This window comes from Mobula birostris, chromosome 15 (genome assembly GCF_030028105.1).
Source record: "Mobula birostris isolate sMobBir1 chromosome 15, sMobBir1.hap1, whole genome shotgun sequence".
NCBI lineage: Eukaryota > Metazoa > Chordata > Chondrichthyes > Myliobatiformes > Myliobatidae > Mobula > Mobula birostris.
In genome coordinates, this window is record NC_092384.1 from 16,479,513 (window position 1) to 16,498,141 (window position 18,629).

Consider the following 18,629-nt stretch of genomic DNA (forward strand, 5'->3'; position numbering starts at 1 on the left):
GGGTTGTACTCCATCTGCTACTTCTCAGCACAGTTCTGCATCTTATCAATGTCCCATTATAAACTACACTATCCATGAAACCACCAACTTTCATGTCACCTACAAAGTTATTAACCCACCATTCCACTTCTTCATCCAAGCCATTTATAAAAATCACAAAGTGAAGAGGTCCCAAAACAGATTCCTGTGGAATACCATTGGTTACCATCCTTCAGGTAGAGTACACTCCATCTACAACCACCTTCTGCCCTCGATGGACAAGACAATACTGTAACCACGCGGTCAAGTTTCACTAGATCCCATGCCTCCTGACTTTCAGAATGAATCTACTATGGGGAACTTAATCAAATGCCTTATCAAATTCCATAAACACCACATCCACTGCTTTAATTTCAGTATGCTTTGTCACATCCTCATACAGCTTGATCAGGCTCGTGAGGCATGACCTGACCCTCACAAAGGCATGCTGACTATCCCTAATTTGACTAAACTTCTCAAAATGCTCTTCAATAATTTGTCCACAACTGAAGAAAGACTCACTGATCTACAATCCCTAGGGTTATCTGTGCTTCCGTTCATGAACAAAGAAATAACACCTGCCCCCCCACCTCCACAATCATCTGCTACTGCTCCTAGGACCAGTAAGGATCATCACTAAAGCAGCAGCAATCACTCCCCTTGCTTGCCATAGTAACCTGGGATGTATCACATCTGGCCCCAGGGACCTACCAATCCTAAAGTTTTTCAAAAAATTCAACACATCCTCTTTCTTAACATTGACAAGTTCCAACATATCAGTCTGTTTTGCACTCTCCTCATAATCATCAAGGTCCCTCTCACTGATGAATTCTGAAGCAAAGTATTCATTAGCAACCTGCCCTACCTTCTCTACCTCTCTTCTATCCCTGATTGGTCCTACCCTCACTCTAGTCAAATTCCTGATCTTCACATAGGTGTAGGACGCTTTGGTGTTTTCTTTAATCCGACTCAAACTCTTCTAGCTCACCTGTCCATTTTTAAGCTCCTTCCTGGCTACCTTACAACTCTCAAAACCCCTAACTGACCCTTGCTTCCTACAGTATGTTTCCTTCTTTTTCTTGACCAGGTGTTCCACACCTCTGTCAACCAGGCAACCGCGTATGGCACTTGTTCCACTTGCAAGGATAAGTAACAGAGGGAGACCAACCTGATGATATGAACATCGATTTCTCAAGCTTCCAATAACTGCCTCTTCACTATTCCCCATTCGCATTTCCCCTTCTCACCTCATCTCCTTACCTGCCCATCACCTCCTTCTGGTGCTCCTCCCCCTACCTTTTCTTCCATGGTCTTCTAGCCTCTCCTATCAGATTCCCCCTTCTTCAGCCCTTTATCTCTTTCACCAATCATCTTCTCAGCTTCTTACCTCACCCCTCCCCCTCTCCTGCTTTCACCTATCACCGGCATGTGACATGAAGTTTATTAACTTCAGCAGCAGCAGTTCAATGCAATACATAATATAGAAGAGAAAAATAAATAAATAAAATAATAATAATTTTAAAAATCGATTACAGTACACATATATTGAATAGATTAAAAATGTGCAAAAAACAGAAATACTGTATATTAAAAAAGTGAGGTAGTGTTCACGGGTTCAATGTCCACTTAGGAATCAGATAGCAGAGGGGAAGAAGCTGTTCCTGAATCACTGAGTGTGTGCCTTCAGGCTTCTGTACCTCCTACCTGATGGTAACAGTGAGAAAAAGGCATGCCCTGAGTGCTGGAGGTCCTTAATAATGGACGCTGCTCTGAGACACCACTCCCTGAAGATGTCCTGGGTACTTTGTAAGCTAGTACCCAAGAAGGAGCTGACTAGATTTATATCCCTCTGCAGCTCTTTTCGGTCCTGTGCAGTAGCACCCCCCTCCCCCACCAGACAGTGATGCAGCCTGTCAGAATGCTCTCCACAGTTCATCTATATAACTTTTTGAGTGTATTTGTTGACATGCCAAATCTCTTCAAACTCCTAATGAAGTATAGCCGCCATCTTGCCTTCTTTATAACTGCATCGATATGTTGGGACCAGGTTAGATCCTCAGAGATCTTGACACCCAGGAACTTGAAGCTGCTCCCCTCTCCACTTCTGATCCCTCCATGAGGACTGCTATGTGTTCCTTCATCTTACCTTTCCTGAAGTCCACAATCAGCTCTTTCGTCTTACTGACGTTGAGTGCCAGGTTGTTGCTGTGGCACCACTCCACTAGTTGGCATATCTCACTCCAGTGTACGGCCTCTCGTCGCTACCTGAGATTCTACCAACAGTGGTTGCATCATCAGCAAATTTATAGATGGTATTTGAGCTATGCCTAGCCACACAGACATGTGTATATACAGAGTAGAGCAGTGGGCTAAGCACACACCCCTGAGGTGCACTAGTGTTGATCGTCAATGAGGAGGATCTGTTATCATCAACCTGCACAGACTGTAGTCTTCCAGTTAGGAAGCTGAGGATCTAACTGCAGAGGGAGGTACAGAGGCCTAGGTTCCGCAACTTCTTAATCAGGATTATGGGAATTATGGTATTAAATGCTGAGCTACAGTCGATGAACAGCATCCTGACATAGGTGTTTATGCTGTCCAGAGATTGCGTCTGCCGTTGACCTATTGTGGCGATAGGCAAATTGCAATGGATCCAGGTCCTTGCTGAGGCAGGAGTTCAGTCTAGTCATGACCAACCTCTCAAAGCATTTCATCACTGTCGATGTGAGTGCTAGCGGGTGATAAGTCATTAAGGCATTATTCTTCTTAGGCACTGGTATAATTGCTGCCTTTTTGAAGCAAGTGGGAAATTCTGCCCATAGCAGTGAGAGGTTGAAAATGTCCTTTAATACTCCCGCTAGTTGGTTGGCACAAGTTTTCAGAGCCTTATCAGGTACTCTATCAGGACCTTCTGCCTTGCGAGGGTTCTCTCTCTTTAAAGACAGCCTAACATCGGCCTCTGAGACAGAGATCACAGGGTCATCAGGTGCAGCAGGGATCTCCACAGCTGTAGTTATATTCTCCCTTTCAAAGTGGGCATAAGAGGCATTGAGTTCATCTGATAGTGAAGCATCGCTGCCATTCATGCTATTGGGTTTCGCTTTGTAGGAAGTAATAGACATAGACATAGAAAATAGGTACAGGAGTAGGCCATTCGGCCCTTCGAGCCTGCACCGCCATTTATTATGATCATGGCTGATCATCCAACTCAGAACCCCGCCCCAGCCTTCCCTCCATACCCCCTGATCCCCGTAGCCACAAGGGCCATGTAAACCCTGCCAGAGTTGCTGTGCATCCAATGTTGCCTCCAACCTTGTTCGAAATTGTCTCTTCGCCCTTGAAATAGCCCTCTGCATATTATACCCGGTTTTCTGGTACAGGCCTGGGTCACCAGACTTGAATGTCACAGATCTAGCCTTCAGCAGACGACGTACGTACTGGTACGTCCACAGCTTTTGGTTTGAGAATGTACAGTAAGTCTTTGTAGGCAATGAAGTCAGTAACAACTGCAGCATACTCATCCAGTTTTGAAGATGATTCCCAGAATACAGTCCAGTCTACTGATTCAAAGCAGTCCTGTAGGTTCTCCTTGCTTCCCTTATCCATACCTTCTTGGTCCTCACTACTGGTGCTGCAGTCTTCAGTCTCTGCCTATACTCAGGGAGTAGAAGTACAGCCAGGTGATCAGACTTCCCAAAGCGAGGGCGTGGAATAGCACGGTAAGCATTCTTGATGGTGGTATAGCAATGGTCCAGTGTGTTGTTTCCTCTGGTATTGCAAGTGATCTATTGATGGTAGTTGCTTAGTGATTTTTTTCAGACTGGCCTGGCTAAAATCTCCCAAAACGACGGTGAAGGCATTAGGATGTGCTGTTTTGTGCATGTTAGTCCCATTGCTCAGATCATCTAAAGCCTGATTGACATTGGCCTGAGGTGGAATGTATATTGCTACCAGATTTCCAGCATATGCAGATTTGCTCATCTTTGTGTTACATTCATTGTGTTTCCTTCCATAGATGTTGCCTGACCCACTGATCATTTTCACTAATTTCTGTCTTGATTTCAGACTTCCAGCATCTAAAATGTTCTTCAGCTGCTTCTTCACAGGGATGACTTAATGATTGAATAATGCTCAGCTCTTTTTACCTCCTCAAAAAAAAAGTAACTTAGGGCTGCATGTAGGGTAACATTAGCAGAGAAGTAAACTCCAGAGATTCTGCAGACACAAAATGCTAGAGGAATTCTACAGGTCTGGCAGCATCCATGAAGGTTTATATACATTTTAGGCCAAGACTCTTCATCAGGACAGAGAAGAATTTAGCAGAGGAGTTTCATGTCACAAAACTGCATTACCACCTTGCCTTTACATGAAATGGCATGACCTTGTATTTCTCATAGTGACAATCTGGATCACCATCACTGAGCAGAAACTTGATTGGATCAGCTTCAGAAATCCTGTGGACAGAGAGCAGATCCAATGCTGAGTGTCAGAAAGCCCTAACCAGGAGTGTAGTGGAATATTCTGTTCAGCCAGAGGCAGCGGGTGATAACAGAAGGATTACTTGACTGACATTCCATTTACCACCTGAAACATTTGCTCCATCATAATGTATAATTCACAGGATGCTCTGAACAACTTGCCAAGGTTTCTTCCATGTTGGGTAAATGGGATCAGTACCTTCTGTTATCTACCCCATAATGGGTTAAAGAACCAGCAGAAATGGAAAACATCTGGAGTCCGGTATTGTTGTTAACTAAAGCTAGTTTATTAGTAACTACGTGAATAAAGTAATATAAAATCAGATAAGTCAAACAGGTTAGCAGAGATTATGCACATATATAGGTGTGGAAATATAAAACCCAAGCTTCTTCAAGCTTAGGTGGTAAGGGATAACAGTCTTAGGGTAGAATGTAAGATAGTTCAGTTCAGATGCACGGTGGTGGCCACAGGATATTCAAACAGAATCCATGTATGGATTATCACCAACAGTAGTTTATCACTGAGGTACCGTCTTCAAGTGGGAAAACTATCAACCCAGGCAAGGATTATCACACACAGGTAGTTTCCACACAAGGTTACCCCAAACACACAACTGTGATAGCCACTTATCCAGTTCCACAATATAAGAAATAACTCCAACAGTGATTTGCCACAGGGGTGCTTTTCTTCAGTGAACTACCACACCCAGACAAGGGTAAATACACACATGGTATTCTCAAAGGTTTTCCCCTCACCAGAGACCCACTCCTGTGGATTAACTAAGTGACAGTCACACCTTCGTATTCGAATAGAACTCAAACTCACCGTTATGGGCTACTTAGGAAATAGTCCAAACAGTGACCTCTTTGTCACTAGGTTTCCTCTGTTTCAAACTTTCCTCTCCCCTCCGCAAACTTCTTCTATTTGCAGTACTTGTAAGAGTCATTTATCAATACTCTGGATCGATCTCAACTCACCCCTTTCCAGGTTACTGAAAGTTTAAACCAGGATCTCACTCACATTGATCTTTCATTGATCGAATCCATCTCGACTCTGAGCATGTGTTTCTCTGTGTCTGTAACTGTTCTTGTAGAAAATAAATATGTTGCAGAGAAACCATAATATTGATTGTCATCAAATAACTCCACCTCTCTCTCTCTCTCTGGAGCAGCTCAAACAGTAGCCAAAAGTCAGTCTCATTCCCCCAACGTTTTAAAGTGACAGTCCACAGAAAATATGAACCCTAGGGGTACATAGCACTTCAAATTGCCCTCCAACTCATACAGCATACTGTTTCAGAAGCTGTTACAGTCTCTCTAACCACAGGGACTGTAACAGCTTAGGATAACAGCTGAATAGAACTACTTGGGAAAACAATGGCTCCTCACATTCCAGCTGCTAGAGGTGCAGGGATATTGTTTCCAGCAATTTACCAAGGACAGGTGGCCAAGGCATAAGCAGGTGAATGTGGTAAGCTACCGGTGATCATCTCGGGTGCAAAAGCAGACAATAGTGGCAAAGTTTGGGAATGCCTGCACCAGCAGTGCAGCTTTTGATTGGCTGTGAAGAAGCATATTTGAAGTTCAACATGCCCAGTCAGAGATGAGCCCTATCCTCCAAAAATTCTGACGGCACTGACCACCAACAGCAGGCATGTAAAGGTTCAACACTGTAGAAAATTCTCCAAAAGTGACAAAAAGGGACAAGTGATCCAGCATTAGCTTCCCACTTGAGCCAAACTCCCGAATGCCCTGATTACAACCCACTGGCTCTGTTGGGTTGGCTACATTGCTCACAAGACTGATACCAGACTTTCTGTTCTATGCTGTCACAGGAAGACATTACGCAACAAACAAGAATTCCACATGTTCACCACGCTCTAGCTAAAGAAATTCCTCCACATCTCCATTCTTAAAGGACACCCCTCTATTCTGAGGCTGTGTCCTTTGGTCTTAGACTCTCCCACCATAGGAAACATCCTCTCCATATCCACACTATCAAGGGCTTTCACCATTCGATAGGTTTCAATGAGGTCACCCCTCATTCTTCTGAATTCTAGTGAATACAGGCCCAGAGCCATCAAACGCTCTTCATATGAGAAGCCATTCAATCCTACAATCATTGGAATCCAAATAATATGAAAAGCTCTAAGCTCAGATGCTGGAAATCTGAAATTAAAATGGAAAATGGAAAATTCAACAAGTCAGGCAGAATGTATAAGGGTGGGGGTGAAAGACAGTTAACATTTTTGGTTGATAATCTTTCAATCGATGAACTATTATGCAGGACCGCAGCATCCAGTACTTACATGTCACCCATTAGACGTGCATCTTCTGCCCGAATCAACAAGCTACGGACCAGGTTAGAGTGATCGGCCATCTCAGCAGTGAGTTTTTGATGCACGGAATGATAACCATCCACCTGTTCGAAATGAAGCAGTTCAAATCAGCATATCTGTGCAAACAAATACTCAATAGGTTTACTACTGCAATGAGATACAATTTGATTAGAAGCAATGCATCTCTACTACAAGAAGTACATTGAATTAAAATTAGAACCATCAAACACTGATTTCCCCTTTCTCAATTGGCATTTAACGTCTATCTGGTTGACCAGTATTACGTGTACATGTAGTGAGTTTTAGTGTTGTGTATCATATTGCAGAAAAAATAACCTTCATCATCTGTCTAAAGTGAAAATAAAATCAAAAAATGCAAGTGCGAATTAATGTAAAGCATGACAGTCAGCACGGGGGAAACAGAGTCATCAGCAAGCAAAGTGCAAACAGCGTTCCTGCAGCATTTCAGTGCATGATCACAGCTCTGGGATGGAGTTAGTGTGTTCGGGACTGAGGGAGGAAGAGGTGTTAGAAGATGAAAAAAGTGGATAAATGTAATAGGAAAACATTAAAACAAAGTAAATGTTAATAAATTTCAGGTATGCCAAAAAATGAAACAAAATGCTGGTAATGCTCAGCAGGTTAGGCAGCAACTGTGGAGCAAGAAATAGTTATCATTTCCCGTTGGAATGATCCTAGGTAATCTTTAAATTCTTACTTGCCATGTGGGACCACTTGTACCCTTTAAGAGTATATATATTTGTCAAAAACTATGCATTTCTTCATTAAAATAATGTAATTAGATTGTACATTTTTATTTCGGTTTGTGCCATTTCTGTATGAATACAACCATTCCGCTGAAGAACCTTCAATTTTATCCGTTCATCTGTTTTTCTTACCCTGGCTCTAACTAGAGGCATGTTACCATTTTTTTAAAATTCTCTCCCTTGTTGATGTTCTTCTGATTATTATTATTTATTTCACTATCCTATATCTTATCCTTTCTCATTAACTTTCTTAAATTCCCTTCAGCTGAACACACCCCTTTGGATGTTTAGTTTATGGCTTAATTTACAGCCGAAGCCATTAGATTTGCAAGAAACAGCTTGTTTAAGGAAAGCCATCCCAATGGAGCAGAACCCTTTTCCTACAGTACTGGTGGCTGTGCCATGTGAGCTGATATTGTTCTGTCCCACAGCAGTCTCTAACTCCCTGCCTATCTAGCATATATATTACTTTCCATTGATGCTGCCTGACTTGCTGAGTTTCTCAGGCATTTTGAGAGCATTTCAACCTCTCTTCCTGTAGGGTACAGTCTTTCATTGATTCTACTGTGTTATGCCTGCAAGAAAATGAATTTGATGATTATATATGGTAACATAAACAGTATGTACTGTGCTAATAAATTTACTTTGAACTGTGAACAAAAGACAACAGAATAACGAATGTTGGAGAGTGAAAAAGAAAGATCTGCTGATGCTGGAAGTCTGAAAAACAGAAATCAGTAGGTCAGGCAGCATCTATGAAAAGAGTATGAGTCAGCATTTCAAATCAACGTTTCAAGAAGTGAAAAAACAAATATAGTACGTGTTTAAATTGCAGAGGAGGAGGAGGGGTGGAGAGTACTGTAGGAGCATCTGAAACAAGTTGAGGATCAAGAAAGAATGACAATAAAGGTGGCAGTGGTGCCACTGGGAATGGATGGTGAAGGCTTATTAATCTCAGTGACATTTCACTCAATGGCTACTTTATTATATACACCTGTATACCTGCTCATTTATGCAAATATCCACAACCAATCATGTGGCAGGAACTCAATGCATAAAAGCATACAGATATGGACAACAGATTCAGTTGTTGTTCAGACCAAGCATCAGAAAGGGAAAGAAATGTTATGGAAGTGACTTTGAAGTGGAATGATTGTTGGTACAGACCGTGTAGTGTGAGTATCTCAGAAACTGCTGATCTCCTAGGGTTTTTGCACACAGCAGTCGCCAGAGTTTACAGAGTGGGGGAAAAATACATCTGGTGAGCAAAAACACCTTAATGAAAGGTCAGTGGAGAATGGTTCAAGCTGACAGGAAAGCGACAGTAACTGAAGTAAGCAAGCCTTTTATAACAGTGGTGTGCAGAAGAGCATCTCTGAACACACAACACATTGAACCTCAATGGGCTACAGCAGCAGAAGACCACATGGGGTTGAAGAGTATACCTAATATAGTAGTCACTGAGTGCAGAAACTAATGACAATAGCATTGCACTGACTTTGTCTTTAACACATTTTCTTGCTGCAGTGCAGCACCTCACTTCCAACAAATGTCCAAGGGAGTGTAGTCAATCTTCAGAAATCATAGGAATCTACTGAACCTTTGATGATACCTTTCAAAGCCATAATGATTCCAAACCAAGGTCACTCTAATCTCTGTGGCTGAGCTACAATATACATTTGCACACACTAGCAGGCTAAGCTCCAACTCATTTATTGATGCACAAGAAAATGGGTCTTAATAGTCAATTCTCCTTTCCCAACCTGTCACTATTATAGAATATCAACAACCCCAAACAATAGTGATTTTCAGCATGGAGGACAGCTTGAGCAGGTACCTCAAAAAATGAGATACAACCTAATCAAAATAAAGTATGTACGACTCTAGGGTGGAGTGAGAGGCTAGTTGCTGAAAGACTGATTACTTGGTAGCCCGACCAATCACAGACATCCCACCCTGCAAAAACTCATTTCAGGGAGGTAGCAGCCCCACCCCCTGCAACCCCATACCACCCCCCCCCACCCCCGGTTGACCTCCAAGGGTGTATGTAATACTTTTTTTAGTGACTTTGTCTAATCTGAAAACCAAGTTGGGTATATGCAGAAAATGTGACATTACAATATGTACATACATTATATTATTATGTTTATTCTATTACAACTTTAAGCAAGTCTACAGCGAGTTTGGCGTCATCACATAGGACATCAATAGAGTAGCTCCTTAGCAGCCAGCCAGCTAGTTTAAACAACGTTAGCTACGCTAATGAAAGAATGACACCTGTTAAACTCACCTCAACATGTCTTTTACATTTTAACCCACCATGGGCAATAGAAAAGTCACTGTTGCAAACAGTGCAGAGAGCAACACTGTCATTATTTTTGAGGTCTACTGTAAAGCCCGCCCACAAAGAAAACTGATAGGTCTCTCTTCGTGCTAAGTAGACTTATCAGGATGCTCCCTCTCACTCTCCCAAAAATCGATTTGCGGGATATTGTATATAACTTCCGGGCATCAGGGAGCCACTATCAATATGCGGGAGACTCCCAGAACTTCCGGCAGAGGTGAGATGTCTGCGATCATAATAAAGTATGTATGACTCTGGCATGGAGTGAGAGGGGATTTGCTGAAAGACCTGGTAACCTGACCTGAGGAATATTTCCAGCATTTTCTGCTTTTATGTTTAAGATGGAAAATACCTTTATAAAGCTATAGAGTTGATACCCGATATATGCATTTCCTCTGTAGATAAGCAAACACACTATGACTGTGATTTCTAGAGACCTCCAGCTCAGATTACTACTACTAACAGCAGGAGAAAGAAACACCTGTTTTATTAATTCTAACATATTTTTAATATAAGCAGCCTCTTTGGTTCCCTCCTGTAATCTCATACGTTGAATAGAAATGAAATAAACTTTCATGGACATGTTAATGAACTGACTCATGTTCAAACACTGATAATTGGCATACATAATTGTGAGACTTGCTAGATGAGTAACACATACCTGGACAAGCACTTGGCGCAGTTCTTCAAAGTAGGCAGGGAAGTCTGCTTCTACTTGGAGGTCTTCAATAGCTAGAAATGACGTCAAGGACTGGATTATTTCACCAGCAAGGTCAATGTCTTCTGTTCTAATGGCAACCTGTAGGAAAAATTAACTACAGAAGTAATCAAAAACATGACAGCAGGGAAATCCTTTTACAGCAGGCTTTAATTTATAACACTAAGGAAATTTAGCTGGATGCATAGAATTCTAGTGAAATAATTCCTTGCTGAGTATATTTGAGATTAATTCAATTGTGTTCTACTTTGAGGTGTTGCCTGAGGAAGTGTTAGTTGAGCAGGTGTTTAGAATAATGAAATGTAATCTGATCACAATACATCTGACTCTGAGGTGAATTGACTGGGTAGATGCTGAAAGACTGCTTGCCTCCAGGTTCTAGATTCTGGAGGCAGAAGAACCTCTCAGGGTAAAGAAGACTATCATGAAGTGAAATCTATTCAGAGATGTGAATCCCTCAAGGTCTTTGGGTACCTATTTACATGCTTCATGTACTCAAGCCTGATTCCTTCTCTCTAAAGAAATCAAGAGATATGGGGAATAGAAACAAAGTGGAAGAAGTACTGGATTAATTATTAAATGACAGCAGGATTAAGAATTTAGATAACAAAGCTCACACCTATTTCTGATGCTATTGTGAAAAGTTATTTGACAAAATCCTATAGTCAATGTAAACACCACCTTGCCCTCTATCAGAAGACCTTCATTTTCTAGTGCAGCTTCAGATGCAAATCCAGGTTCCATGAATGCAAAAGAAAGCAAGAACTATTTTAGAAACATAGAAAACCTACAGCACAATACAGGCCCTTCAGCCCACAATGCTGTGCCGAACATGTCCTCACCTTAGAAATTACCTAGCGCTACCCACAGCCCTCTATTTTTCTGAGCTCCATGTACCTGTCCAGGAATTTCTTGAAAGGCCCTATTGTTTCCACCTCCACCATTGCGCCGGCAGCCCATTCCACGCACTCACCCCTCTCTGCATAAAAAACTTACCCCTGACATCTTCTCTGTACCTGCTTCCAAGCACCTTAAAACTGTACCCACTTGTGCTAGCCATTTCAGCCCTGGGAAAAAGCCCCTGACTATCCACACGATCAATGCCTCTCATCATCTTATACACCTCTATCAGGTCACCTCTCAACTTCCATTGCTCCAAGGAAGAAAGGCCGAGTTCACTCAACCTATTCTCATAAGGCATGCTCCCCAATCCAGGCAACATCCTTCTAAATCTCTGCACCCTTTCTATGGTTTCCACATCCTTCCTATAGTGAGGGGACTAGAACTGAGCACAGTAATCCAAGTGGGGTCTGACCAGGGTCCTATAGAGCTGCAACATTACCTCTTGGCTCCTCAACTCAATCCCACTATTGATGAAGGCCAACGTACCATATGCTTTCTTAACCACAGAGGCAACCTGCGCAGCAGCCTTGAGTGTCCTATGGATTCAGACCCCAAGATCCCTCTGATACTCCACACTGCCAATTAATACTATATTTTGTCATCACATTTCACCTACCAAAATGAACAATCTCACACTTACCTGGGTTGAACTCCATCTGCCACTTCTCAGCCCAGTTTTGCATCCTGTCAATGTCCCGCTGTAACCTCTGACAGCCCTCCACACTATCAACCTTTATGTCACCAGCAAATTTACTAACCCATCCCTCCACTGCTTCATCCAGGTCATTTATAAAAATCATGAAGAGTAGGGGTCCCAGAACAGATCCCTGAGGCACACATCCATGCAGAGTATGACCCCTCTACAACTACTCTTTGCCTTCTGTGGGCAAGCCAGTTCTGGATCCACAAAGCAATGTCCCCTTGGATCCCATGCTTCCTTACTTTCTCAATAAGACTTGCATGAGGTACCTTGTCAAATGCCTAGCTGAAATCCATATACACTACATCTACTGCTCTACCTTCATCAATGTATTTAGTAACATCCTCAAAAAATTCAATCAGGCTCGTAAGGCACGACCTGCTTTTAACAAAGCCATGCTGACTATTACTAGTCATATTATATCTCTCCAAATGTTCATAAATCCTGCCTTTCATGATCTTCTCCATCAACTTACCAACCACTGAAGTAAGAATTGAAATGAAACTGACTGTTATATAATAAGTGAGGAATTAATAGATCTTTTCCAGAGCAGAGGGGGTTAACTAGTGCAGCACCCCAGCTATTGTGGCCTTATTTATTTCATCATCATCATCGTCATGTGCTGTGTCAAATGACATGGGCAATCATGGTCTTTCTGTGACCATGATTGTTCTTAGCAAATTTTTCTACAGAAGTGTTTTGGCATTGCCTTCTTCTGGGCAGTGCCTTTACACCCCAATCATCTTCAACGCACTTCAGAGATTGTCTGCCTGGCATCAATGGTCACTTAATCAGGACTTGTGAAATGCAACAGCTGCTCATACTATCTGCTCCCATGGTTTCACATGACCCTAATCAGGAAGTGGGGGCTAAGCAGGAGCTACACCTTGCTCAAGGGTGACCTGCAGAGGCGCCTTACACCTCCTTTTGGAGAGACATATCTCCACCCCATCACGCAAATCTATTTAATACCTACATTAGTGACCTAGAGGAGGGAATAAATTACAAACGTTCCCAATTTGCTGGTGAAAGGAAAAAAGGTAGAAAGAATAGACACTAATTCTGCAATGGAATACAGGCAGACTGAGAGACTGGATGAAAGTCTGACTGAGAGATGAATATGGTGAAGTGCAAGTCATCACTTCAGAAAGACAAATTAAAAGATTGATTATTATCTAAATGGACAGTCTGAAAATGAGTGAAGTACAGAGGGATCGATGTGTTCTAGTGCATGAATCACAAAGAAAGGTCAAATAGTAAAAACGGCAAAAAAAACCACACTGACATTTATTATAAGGGGGTTGAAATTTAAAAATAGAGAGGCTCTATTACAGCATTACAACTGTACTGGGAGTTAGTGGGCATGGGCCATAGCTGGAATACTGTGCACAGTTTTGGGCACTTTACCTGAAAACAAGTAGCACTGAAGGTATTCCAAAGGAGATTCGCTGGGCTAATTCTTGGGATGAGAGGTTTGTTCTATCAAGAGTAACTGGGCAGTTTTGGGTCTGTATTCCTTGCAGCTTAGAATAAGGAGAATTTACCTTATTCAGTCATAACAGATGTTAACAGGCAACACACACAAGATGCTGGTGGAACGCAGCAGGCCAGGCATCATCTATAGGAAGAAGTACATAAGAGATAGCAAGAGATTAGAAAGTGGGAGGGGGAGGGGGAGGGGGAGATCCGAAAGTAGAGGAGGCCATGAATTGACATGTCAGAATGGGAATAGGACGTAGAATTAAAATGTGCGACCACTGGGAGATCCTGCTTTCTCTGGCAGACAGAGCTTCCCTCTACTGTCAAGATGAAGCCACACTCAGGTTGGAGGAACAACACCCTATATTCCGTCCGGGTAGCCTCCAGCCTGATGGCATGAACATTGAATTCTCTAACTTCTGTTAATGCCCCTCCTGCCCTTCTTACTCTATCCCTTATTTATTTGTTTGTTTGTTCATTTATTTATTTTCCCTTTTATTTCTCTCTCTTTTTTCTCTCTCTGTCCCTCTCACAATAACTCCTTGCCTGCTCTCCATCTTCCTCTGGTGCTCCTCTCCCCCTTTCTTTCCCCCTAGGCCTCCCGTCTCATGATCCCCTCCCTTCTCCAGCCTTGTATCCCTTTTTCAAATCAACTTTCCAGCTCCTAGCTTTATTCCTCCCCCTCCTGTCTTCTCCTACCATTTCGGATCTCCCCTCCCACTCCCACCTTCAAATCTCTTACTATCTCTTCCTTCAGTTAGTCTTGACGAAGGGTCTTGGCCCGAAACGTTGACTGAACTTCTTCCTATAGATGTTGCCTGGCCTGCTGTGTTCCACCAGCATTTTGTGTGTGTTGCTTGAATTTCCAGCATCTGCAGATTTCCTCATGTTTGAGATGTTAACAGGGCTTAATGGATGGATGCCAAGATTTTTCACCAGTGGGAGAGCCATGAACAAGGGGGCATAGCTGCAAAATAAGTGGCTGGTCATGTAAACTGCAGTGACCAGAAGGGAAGGGGGGGGGGGTGAAGAACTGAAAGAGAACTTGATTTAGAGAGGGGTGGCTTGGAGTATTCCCTTTGTACGGGGGACAGATCAGGGAGGAGAAGGTTGTTGGTCTTGAAGGAATTTCTTTGAACTTTTGACTTAAGTTAACTTTTTGAAATTCTTATTGAGCTGCTCTATTACCCTGCAAGTTTGAGACGCAGAGAAGACCAATCCAGTTTAAAAACCTGACATGATATAAGGAACGTTTGAAGTGGAGGAAAACAAAGTTAGAGAGAAAAGTGTAAGATTTATTTGGATAACTCTAGCATGGAGGCAGTACAGATATATGGCATCTGTGTAAAATTCTTGTTAGTTTGTATTTGTAAAATCATTTTTAAGGTCAGTTTTGTTTTCAGTTTAGTAAAACAACATTACCTCTCCATTAATATTCATTTTAATAATCAGCTTCCCACCGTCTCTCAGGGATATGAAGCAAACTTCCAATGGTGCAGATGGGCACTCAATATCTTCAGGTAAGAGGAAGTTCTGATTTATCCACATCACAACCTATAAAGGGAACAGCAAATAGTATAAAGTGAAGTCAATATGGCAACCAAATTCAAACAATTCCATAAACATCACATCTTATTCAATCACAGTCAAGTAGTGGTCCAAATAGCACCTGGGAGTGGTGGCCTTAGTAATTGTAATTGGACAAAAACATATCAGAGCCCACTTATCACAACTGGACAGTTCTTTATCCATTATGAGGATGTAAGTCAGGGGTTTCCAACCTTTCTTATGTCATTAACCCAGGGATCCGTGAACCCCAGGTTGGGAGCCTCTGATGTAAGTTATCAATGTAAGTAATAACTGTGCAGTAACAGAAAATGTATTTCTTATCAGAAGTCATCTCTCCATTCAAATGGAAAGCTAAAGGATCTTTAATGCCCTTTTTTCTTCCAGATACTACAATTATTAACTAGGGGTAATATTGAATAGCAATTCTACAGTTCAGTGCTATTGTTGGAACTGTATAATAACTTAATGAAAAAAGCAGTAATTTAAGTCTCTTTAAGGAAAGGAAATTGGCTGGGACCAGGTGGAATGACTAAGAGAGTAATTGTGAACTAGTTTTATGACAGTACTTCATAATGCAGTAGTGCTAACTGTACATTAGTTATTACCATAGATATCAGTAAAACAAAACAAAATGTCAATGACAGCACTGTTACAAACAGGACACTGAATTACTGGAGTGGAATTGGTGTAGAACTCCATACACAAAAATGAGAGGATGTGACCATCTTCACAAGAGAGGGGCTAATTACTTCTTCTTAGAACTCAATAGCACATCTATTACCCAACTCTCATCAATACCTTGAGTGTCACTGCTGATCGGAAACTTAATTAAATTAGCTTCATAAATATTGCCACAAGCTGTGTGAAATATAGCGGGTGACTAATTTCTCAACTTGTCAAAGCCTTTCCACCATCTGCAAGAAACAAGTCAGATGCATAATGAAATACATCCTATTTGTCTGTATAAGTTAAGCTTGACTGTATCCAAGCCAGACTTCTTGATTGGCTGCTTATCCCTCCAAGATTTGCACATCAAATATGAAAATGGTTAGCAATGTGTTCCATGGCTTCATCTAGATTGTCCAGAGGAAGGATCCCAACCTGAAACATCTACCGTCCACGTCCGCTTCTCTCCATAGATGCTGCCTGACCCACTGAATTTATCCTGCATCTAGTGTTTTGCTCCATGTTTCTGCAGTGTCTTGTGTCCAAGACTTCTTTAGAATTACCTTTCAAACTTGCATATAGAAGGACATGGCAGCAGGTGAATGGAGATACCACCACTCCCTCAGATCCTTCTCCAAGCTGGATATCATCATGACTTGAAAGTACATCACCAATCTTTCATCATGGTTAAAAAAAAAATCCTAGAACTCCTTACCTAACTGTGCTACAGGGATGCATGGCTTTAGAAGGCAGCTTAGACACTTTCTCAAGGGCCTTTTGGATGTGTATTACATACTGGTCTCGCCATTGACAGCTGCATTTCTTCAAAGAATGTTTAAATGTTTTAAGACAATGTAAGTTAGACAGAATATCTGTAACATGCATCGTTCTTGACCTTTTCACTAGTGAGAACAGTTTCTCTCTGAGAACTGTTTATACACCTGATGATTTTAAATATCTCTCAAAACTCCTCTGTTCCAAGGGGTACAGGGTCAGCTTCTCCAATTCACATAACTCAAACCCTTTTTCCCTGAAATCTCTTCTATACTCTTTCTAATGTCTTCATAAAATAATGGCACACAGAAAGCCCCAAATTCCACATACATTTTACACTTTCTCAATCTGTCCCAACACTTTCAATGAACAATTCAGATAAACCACCAGATTTTGTTGCTTCTGTACTGTTATAAATGTGTCCTCCAGTCTTTGTCATTCTTCCTAAGCAAATCTAACAATTTTGCATTTCTCTACAATGCATTCCATCTGCCTCCTAACTTGCCATTTCACCCACCTGCCCATATCTCCTTGAAGTCTATTGTAATCCCATTCACAGTTCACTTGGTTTCAAGTTTCATGTAATAAATTACAAGTCACCACTGCATTGTTCAATTGTTTTCTTCAACTTTATCTCTTACTTCATTACTTTAATTCTAATGTCTTTAACTCATTCTTCTGAAAGAACTGGAAACTTTCTGACACCACATCCAATTCAGTCTTTCCCTCTCCCTCCATCATTCAGGATCACATTTTGATGACACTATCCTGACTAACTTCATAAAACATGATGTAGGTCAGTGCTTCAACTTACCCTCTGCATACGATCACTGATTGTGAAGGTGACATAACTCTGAGGTTCAGCACCAGTTCCGGGAGTGCATTGTGCATACATTGAAAATCGTGGCAGCTGTCTTGTCAGTTCAAACACATGAAACTGCATGCTGAGCACAAATATCACAATATCATTCCCAATTTTATTGAACAAAACTGTCTACAGTAATGTTTCCTCACATCGAATTACTTCTATAATTCAAGACATTATGAAGGTATTGAACACCTAGTGTGGTTTCACAGTACTTCAGCTTATTTGTCTGGGGTCTCTCACGGTTCCCTTTTCATATTTTTACTCAGATCTTTCAAAGTGTTCCTCTGAGTGCACTTGTTGGGGCTTTTTCAGTGTTGTGACAAGTTTATGCTTTATACCTTTGAGTACAGATAAGGCAATTTTGCAGTTTGCCATCATAACATTGTCAACCGTCAGAAATTGGATAAGATAATGAATTACTTAATAACACACATCTGTGTTAGATGCATCTTCTTTCAAATAGGGAAAAAAAAACAAGCATCTTATATTCAGCTTCAACTTACACTGTTCATGTGCAATTAACCACACACACTGAAAGGCACTGACTGTAATATAAACAAGCACTACAGGAAATTTTGCACACTAGATCCCATTAAAATAACAAGATTAATAAGAACACAGGAACACAAAAAGCTATTCAACCCCTTGACCTTACCATTTTGTTAATTAGAACATCTCCATTCTTTAAATCCCAATTCACTGCCCTTTCTAGCAGTTCTTTAGATTCAAATGTCAACCTTTTTTTAATTGGAATTTACAGTTAATAAACTGAGAAATATTAATAAGGCTATCTCCAGTCTTCTCTTTAAATACATCATGCTTTCTGAACATGTTTCTAATATGAAGTCAGTTTGACATTTTATTGACATTTTCACATCATTAAGTTTGCCAATGACACGGCCGTGGTGGGTCTCATCAGCAAAAACGGCGAGTCAGCATACAGAGAGGAGGTGCAGCAGCTAACAGACTGGTGCAGAGCCACCAACCTGTCTCTGAATGTGAACAA

The 18,629-nt window shown here is 41.5% G+C and overlaps 1 protein-coding gene across 3 annotated transcripts in view; it reads right to left on the reverse strand.

The window, feature by feature from the left end:
• The window catches only part of bbs2 (Bardet-Biedl syndrome 2), a 171,141-nt gene that overhangs the window by 67,237 nt on the left and 85,275 nt on the right, over window positions 1–18,629 (reverse strand). For all 3 annotated transcript variants that reach the window (XM_072279369.1, XM_072279368.1, XM_072279371.1), the window contains 4 exons: window positions 17,570–17,699; window positions 15,169–15,300; window positions 10,608–10,745; window positions 6,806–6,918 (listed from right to left, as the gene is read on the reverse strand). In XM_072279369.1, coding sequence (XP_072135470.1) covers window positions 6,806–6,918; window positions 10,608–10,745; window positions 15,169–15,300; window positions 17,570–17,699 — 513 coding nt within the window. The remainder of the gene's footprint in view (window positions 1–6,805; window positions 6,919–10,607; window positions 10,746–15,168; window positions 15,301–17,569; window positions 17,700–18,629) is intronic.